The 8,124-nt window shown below is 36.3% G+C and overlaps 1 protein-coding gene across 1 annotated transcript; it reads left to right on the top strand.

Annotated features, from left to right (window-relative positions):
• The first annotated feature begins 3,965 nt into the window (after nucleotides 1–3,965).
• Nucleotides 3,966–5,935, top strand: LOC134648444 (uncharacterized). Its single transcript, XM_063502965.1, has 3 exons — nucleotides 3,966–4,288; nucleotides 5,071–5,471; nucleotides 5,721–5,935. Exons 2-3 carry the CDS (start codon nucleotides 5,196–5,198, stop codon nucleotides 5,904–5,906), a joined length of 462 nt encoding a protein of 153 aa, XP_063359035.1. The 5' UTR covers nucleotides 3,966–4,288; nucleotides 5,071–5,195; the 3' UTR covers nucleotides 5,907–5,935.
• Nucleotides 5,936–8,124: the final 2,189 nt, after the last annotated feature.

Here is an 8,124-nt window from a genome sequence, read left to right as displayed (position 1 = left end):
CCCTTCTTGGGCCACAAATATTTTTGATTAATCACTTTATTATCTATAAGGAGCGTAACAAACGGCAGTGACGTACGTAATGTTTTGATGGCGATGAATTGACATGATTTTATGCAATAAATCAATAGCAGAGATCGAACAAAACAATGCTCGAAATTAATTCGATTGTTCTAGGAAAATATATTACGATTAGGTATGTAAATGGTTTAATAGTTATTTGTACAACAAGAGATCAAAGTTTGATGTTTCTTCGTGTGCTTATTTTGAGTCCCGTGCAAGCTAAAGATTCTATAATTTAGAATCTTGAGCGTAGTAAGGGAGATGTAAATAACTTTGATCTCGTGTAGTACACAACATTTTTCACCGGAGCAGTGAAAACATACCTACCTATTAGACGACTTGAAAAGTGAAATCCTTCTTCATCACTTAATACCTGCACTCATGTTTTCTTAAGATATAAAAACAATTAAGTTTCAATTACCGCAATCGAACACAAAAACAAAACGTAATAGTACATTAAATTTCAGTAAAATAATATGAAAACGAACATCAACTAACACTTCAATCGACAACTTTTTTTTTGTTAAAAAAAATCTTTGTAAGATACGGACCGAATTGCGGATACGCGCTATTTGTTAACTATGGTAGAAATTCTTAAAAATAAAATAATTAATTTTGCGTGATAATCTGTGTATTTTACGAGTTCATATATATAATTGTACAATAAAATACATAAAATATGGTATTTTATCAGTTTTTATCAAATCTTAAACTTTATTTTTATTAATTAATTATTAAGAATTCATACTCGTACGTGGTTTGGAACGATGTGGTCTGAAGTTTTTCGGGGGTCTATTATAAACCGTCAATATACCGTTGAATGTCGTTTTGACTTTTTTTTTACCGTTTCTTTTTGCTAACAGTGTGAAAGGGACAGAGATAATGGAACCCAAGTATTTCGAACTTGTATTACCCTGTATGTACCCCGCATGTTGAAATGACATTTGACTATAAAGGTAACTTGAATGTCATTTTGTCTCACTCAGTGAGCAAAATCGCATTTAACTCACTGTTTTGAAGAAGCAAAGTACCCTTGTTCGAGCTGCTGAGGTGAAAAATATAAAACCTCAAACTTTTGATGATTTTAATCTCTATTAGTTAACTTATACCTACATGCTTACAAATAAAAAGAAATTGCCTACGTTCAAAATAAGAACAACAAACTGAATAGGGTTACCGAAGTAAGAGATCTTGGTGTTTACATAGACAGCGAAATCCAGCTCACTTCTCATATTGACAAAATTACGTCTAAGGCATATAGAATGTTAGGTTTTATTTTCCGGCAAAGTAAAAATTTTAGTGATCCTCGAACCGTTATTTTACTTTATAATGCCTTTGTCAGGTCGCATTTAGAATTCGCATCGGTCGTTTGGAGTCCTCAATATTCGGTGCACATTAATGCCATCGAAAAAATTCAGAATAAATTTATTAAATGGATGAAATTTAGGTTTAAATTGTTTAATGGTGATAACATGGTAAGTCTCCAGCTGCGCAGGGAGCAAAAAGATCAAATTTTTCTGTTTAAATTATTAAACCATCTAATCGAGTCGCAATATCTTATTAGCAATATTTCATATAGATGTCCTAATTCCCGAACTAGATCAAAAGCTTTATTTGCCATTCCATTCTGTCGTACTAGGTACTTCAAAAACTCATATCTTGCTAGATCATGCTCAATGTATAACTCTAAATATTCAAATTTTGATGTGTTCAATATGAAGCTGGGTAAATTTCTCACTTCAATAAAAAAATAAAATAAACCCTAACTTAGTAATAATTACAACGATGTACCTAACAAACTAACATTAGCATAGAATGTACATCTATTTATTTATTTTTCCTTTCTTTCTCTTTTCTTCTCGATTTAACTAACAAGTTTAGTTAAAATAATACAGTAGTTAAAATGAAACAATAATGTAGTTCAATAACTTTCAGTTTGCTTGATTGCTTTGGATAATACGTTTTGTATTTTTTGTATTCTATTAAGTACTTCCCTTTGAGCATATCTGCTTTAATTTACTAGTGGAAACTGTTTTGGCTTGTGTTTTATTAATATTAATTCATATTGTGTAAGATTGAAAGCTGTTTGTTTCCCAATAAAATAAAATAAAAAATAAAATAAAAAAAATAGCAATTTACTAATTTTCCGTGTATTCAATATTTACTGCTTTTAAAAATCAGTGACGTTGTCTGTTGCCATTATTTAGTATGCAAGTACATACATACATATGACTAATTCTCGTTAACTTTGTCTAAAAGTGTAAAGCATGTATAATTACATACGTATTGCCTATTAAGGGGTTAGGCCTATGATAACTTCAGAATATTGATAGATTAAGAACCTAAGTATGTACGTAGATTTATAATTTCGACTGGGTCATCTAACTATACGTAGATGACACTATTTCAATTGTCATATTATCAAGCTACTGCATGTACCACCTCTACAAATTAAGTCAGGATTTCCGATGCTTAGCATGTACGTACCATATTAGATGTCACGTGATTCCTCAAAGGACGCTAGTCAGCAGTCAATGCACAACAATGCCGAGTTGCCGACGCAGCAGTCGTCGCGCCCGGTTCGCGAGCGCGCGTAGTAACTTTTCTACGCCATTGCGTCATCCGTCTCCATTGATTCCAATTAATGCACAATTAGATGTTTAGCTTTAAAATTAGAATGAAATCGCGAAAACATTTTGCATCAGATGATCAGAATTTATAATAGGGAACAAGTTAGACTAGAATAACATGCGATTTATTTTATTTTTTACCTATCCCCTAATCGAAATTATAATGACGGTGGACTTCATGGAAAACATAATAGGGATTTTTTTGCCGACTATTCCATACTTGATCTTAAGGAAAACTGTGGTAGGAAGTGACGACACCTTGTTTATCCGAATACTTATTACCGATAAATGATATTGATAAGAATATGTTGACGTTAGAGGATCACCGCGCGATCCGCGAGGGCGGGTTCGTTCACCGAATACGTCACGACCGACTAATGTATGTCGTGTCACAGAGAAAAAAATACATAGAGTGCTCACTCCATACATCAGTTTTAGTACCAAAAAGACTATTAGCATCTAGCATCGAGTAGCGGAACTATCAGTACTGCTACTTGACAATAGATGTAGCACCGACCGGAAAGTCTTATCTCAACAGCATAAGACTTTCCGGTCGGTGCTACATCTATTGTCAAGTAGCAGTACTGATAGTTCCGCTACTCGATGCTAGATGTCGACACTGAAATTAATAGTCTGAACTGATGTATGAAGTGAGCACTCTTGTCTTACTATATTTCTCTATGGTCGTGTACAATAATAACACTACGCCTATACATGCCTATCAAAAACCGAATTTCTGGAGCTGCTGTAAAGATATGAATGAATGAATGAATGATTTATTCACTTGATTTATTCCTTTAACAAACGCAGATATTAGTATTCATATAAAATGTATATTTCCGTACAGACACGTAGCCGATTGTTTCTCTGATATTGAAGCACCATTAACATCCGATGTACTATTTCTAAACATGAAGGTCTTTCTACTTCTGTTGCCGACTATAGGTACCTAATACCTACTGTAATCTCAGCTCGCTATAATGCGATTCACAAGACATTGGTCTACATCTACAATATTAATACTAAACGCTATCTAACTAAATATCCACAAGAGCTACTCTGCCTTCAGTTAGTTTTATGATTGCCTGAAGCCACCGTACACAGCCACCGAAGTCACCGTAATCTAGGTATTAGTAAAAATAATTATATGACATACCTACCTTCCTTCCATATACTACTACCTACCTTCTATATATTTCATAATAAATGCATTACAGTTGAATAATCAGCATTACAGGGGATGAAGCTGATAGTATTCGGCCGGCGCGGCGGCGGCGGGCGGCGCTAGAGCGGGCGGGCACGCGGCAAGATAACGGATTTATTACATCAGATCGCGGCGCGTGCGTCTCTGCCGCCGCTACCTATATAAGCTGCGCACCGCCCGCTCACGCTCATTCACTGATCGCTACTGATAAATGACACGTCTATATTAATTGGTGGCAATGATCTACGCTCTCATGCATCATCCTGAATTTTGTGTAAATAAACAACCTGATTACGAACAGTGGTGGAAAAGTGACAATTGGTGCGACTGCCATTCTCCGCGTTTCGAGCAGCAACAGAGATAGCAAACGGATCGCAAGTGCATTGATAAGAAGGTAAATATTGTGTTTACATAAACAGGTTATTATAATATCATTAGATAAGGGTGCTGAGACTAGGTCAGGGTATTGATTTTCAGTAAACATTAGATATAAATATTACTGATTAGTTACTAACACTGAATTATCCTAGATTTCAAAGGCTTTTTACTACCTACACTACATTATTGTACAAAGTATTCCATTTTTTCTGAAAGAAAAATAATGTTCATTAAATACAGTACAATAGTACAATCCATGATTTTTTTATGTGCAAAAAGTACCAAACTTGACTACCTATCGATAACGAAAGGTCAACCCCATGTCACCCAATTATCGTGAAGTTTCATTTGCGTCACTATTGATAATGTCAAACAGTGGGCATTGTTTCCGATAAGAAGCTCTTTTGCCATTTTTAAAGAAAATCTTCCTCAAATTATAATTTAATGATCTCCAAGAATAGTGTTGCGAATTCCATGTCCGGGCATTAGCCGTGTAATTCTATACAAGTAACTGTATCCAGTAAAACGTAACTATTCACGCTCTGTTGCATTGAATAGGGCTGCCAATAGGATATACCTACATCTCCATCCATTCATCCATATTTCCCATACTAAACATCGTACATTGCCAAACAAAAATTACATTTTAACAGTAAAGTTTATCAGCAATTAAAAAAAACCTTTATTTGCATAGGTAACATACTTGTAAAGAATTCTAACTCTTCTACATTACAAATAGCCGACAACCCTAACATGAAGTGAAAATTGTACTTATAAGGTTTCTTAATTCTTTTACAGACAAGCGAGACACCGGTGTTCATTCGCATCTAGTCCGCCTGAAGACATTAACGCTTGAAAGCTTTGAAGACTCACGCAGAAATTTAAAGAAGTTTCTTTTGAAAGTTTAAAGAACGAGAATCAAGATGGCAACGGTGCAAACTGCTCCTGAAATGAGCCTTTCGTCAGCTCCGCTGGCCGTGCCGCAGAACAAAGATCTGGATCTAATGGCGCTCACCATGGCCGCGCTGCGTCTGGTGAACCCCTGGGTGAAGGCCGAGCCCGAGCCCTGGCAGGAGCCCCGGGACGAGCCGAAAGACCGCGTCATCACCCTCGCGGAGGTCAGCCAGCACGACACCCCGCGCGATTGCTGGGTCGTCATCTACGACCGCGTCTACGACATCACTACCTTCATTGATGAGGTGAGTTTCAACTTCAGCTAACTTTGCAATCTTAAAAATTTAAACCAATCAAATCATCCATGGATGTCACTCTTGAGCCCTATTTCAATTCGTACTACTGCTTTGGAATCAGAGCTTGTTCAGCAAACTAGACGCAGAATATTCTTCTGGAAACGATTATTATCTTCCAGCTTCAACCCCCAATTTGCCTTAAAAGGTTCTGTTATCTATAGGGGATATGTATTCATAACTGTTTTCTCTTTGTTACAGCATCCCGGTGGTGGCGACATAATGCTGGAGTACGCGGGCCAGGACGCCAGCACGGCGTTCCGCAGCTCCGGGCACTCGCGCATGGCCGCCAAGGCGCTCGACCGGTTCCTCGTCGGCGAGCTGCCGATGAGCGAGCGCATGTACCGCCGCCCCGGAGGCATCCGGCTCAGCGACATACCGGACTAAACATGCGTCGGATCTACGTCAGCCGTTTGACATCACAACTGCCTCGACCAACATCAAACGCAGATCTCCTTTTTCAAACGGGAGAGAAGCGGGATAGAGCGGGAAATATCTTTACATCCGCTTCGCATCTCGTATAAAAAACCCCTATAAAGGAGGCGTTAGAATTTACCGCCAGACATTTGTGAATTATCTAGTTCAAAGTACGGTTGAATGTAGGACGTAAATAAAAATGTTAAGGTTAAACAATTTATATAATACACTAAAGGCTTATTTAGACGGTGCGACAACCCGCATGCGAGTTTCATTACATTGCGTTATTTGATCGGTCGGCTGAATTGTAACCTCAATAGTCCGCAATATAACTAAAATCTATGCGAGTTCGCGCGCCGGCTAAATGAGCCCTAAGGCTATTTACTTATCGCCTTGCAACAAAATAGCTGTTAATTATTATAATATTAACCTTTCGCTATACAGACAGCTTATTAAATAACATGATAAGAGTGACTGAGGATAGAGGCCCTCAGAGACATATTCTGCCTGCTTGTCTGCCTGTATGTGATTGTCCGTAAGATATTTTTTAAGTATTGAGTTTAAGTGATTGCATTTATTTACTTTAAATTAGTTCAGTAGCATCCCCTTTAATTTGTATTCAGTATTATTTCTTATTTTATTTCAAGCCTTCTGTTTCAAGTTCCTATTAGTTTTAACTTTTAATTATTATAATAAACTTTATTATATTGAATAATACCGTTTTATTCCTTCATGACAAGCCTGATAGTTATAGTTGCATTTTTAAGGAGTCTGATTGTTTCTTAAAATATGTTCCTAAAATTCGAAACACACCTCTATCGGGACCTTAATAAATTCAATTATAATTATGTATATTAATTACTACTGACATGAAATCAGTAGGTAGGAAGCTAGGAAGTAGGTCATCCCGTAAAGGTCTAGAGGATAAGTTCAAACTTTGTTGCAAACTTTTTTTTTTTAATTTGATCACACCTATTACTTAGGTACCTATGGTACTAATTGTAAGTGGTACAGTCAACCGTATCAGGAAAAATATTAATCCGAGTAGGTATCGGTTAACTTTCTCTCTGCCTCTTTTCATTCGCACAGGATTGAGGATCTTTCACAATCACTGGTTATTTTACCTTCCAAGTATGCAAATCTCAAGTTTATGTCAGTCAGTCCATCTAAAGATTGCTAGATTTAGATTTAGATATTTATTCTCATAATATGAAATTAGATTATAAATTATGCTAAACTAATGTACATGAATTTATATTATGATCGTTACGCTACGCTTATTGTTCTTTGTATGCCCAACCACTTTGAATTTTCCAGAATTGTCCCTACGTATGTGCCTACTACTTGTGTGAGTGAACTATCCAAGAATTCGTTTGCTTGGAAGCAATGAGGACAAAAGGGTTTAATATTTAAGTCGTGAAAAGATTGTCTCGTTGGCTCCACTAGTCTTTTCGTGTTGTCCATTTCACAACTCCTTAAAGAAACAACCCGCCGCTAATAGTATGTCAGGCTATACTCAGTAGGGTTCCGTAATTCTCTAGTTACCCCTTCGTCATAATAGGCGGATTTAAAAAGAGTTTTTTTTTGTAGATACTACTAGATACTATAAACAATGAACAAAACAAGCAAAAGGGAGTATTTTCGCAGCACTTACGTCTATTTTGAAGTCCTTTATAAGTCTCTTACACAGCTGCCAGCTGCCATCTTGGTCGCTCGCAATACCTATCTCAAAAGTACTTGAGGAAAAACTTATTAATGTAATTTATAAATAAGGCAAGTAAGTATACAAATGGATTTAAGCAGTTCTACACTCTTTTTTTGACAACATTTTAGTAATAACTACGGGGCCCTAAAAATTAAGGAAGCGGGCAAGCGATATGATATGAGGCTTAATTATTATTTATAATCAAACAAAGAAGTTCGGCAAATTGAACTCTTTACGGCGTTAAACAAGATAATAAAATTCACAACACAAATGAGTGCCGTTATGTCAGGCCACCTAACCAGATATAAATTATAAAACAACTAAAATGGCTATTATAGACTTTATTACATTGTAATAAGAATAGGAGTTCAACAAGCCCATCTTGTACATATTATGTATCTATACTTTCCTAGCAATATTAAGTAGGTACATTACGTTTATCCGAAATGTTTTTCAGATGACCGATCGGGTAAATTCTAATAA

The sequence above is a fragment of the Cydia amplana genome, chromosome 5 (genome assembly GCF_948474715.1).
Source record: "Cydia amplana chromosome 5, ilCydAmpl1.1, whole genome shotgun sequence".
Taxonomy (NCBI): domain Eukaryota; kingdom Metazoa; phylum Arthropoda; class Insecta; order Lepidoptera; family Tortricidae; genus Cydia; species Cydia amplana.
The sequence above is the reverse complement of the archived record's forward strand: the minus strand, read 5'-3'. Positions and strand labels throughout refer to the sequence as shown.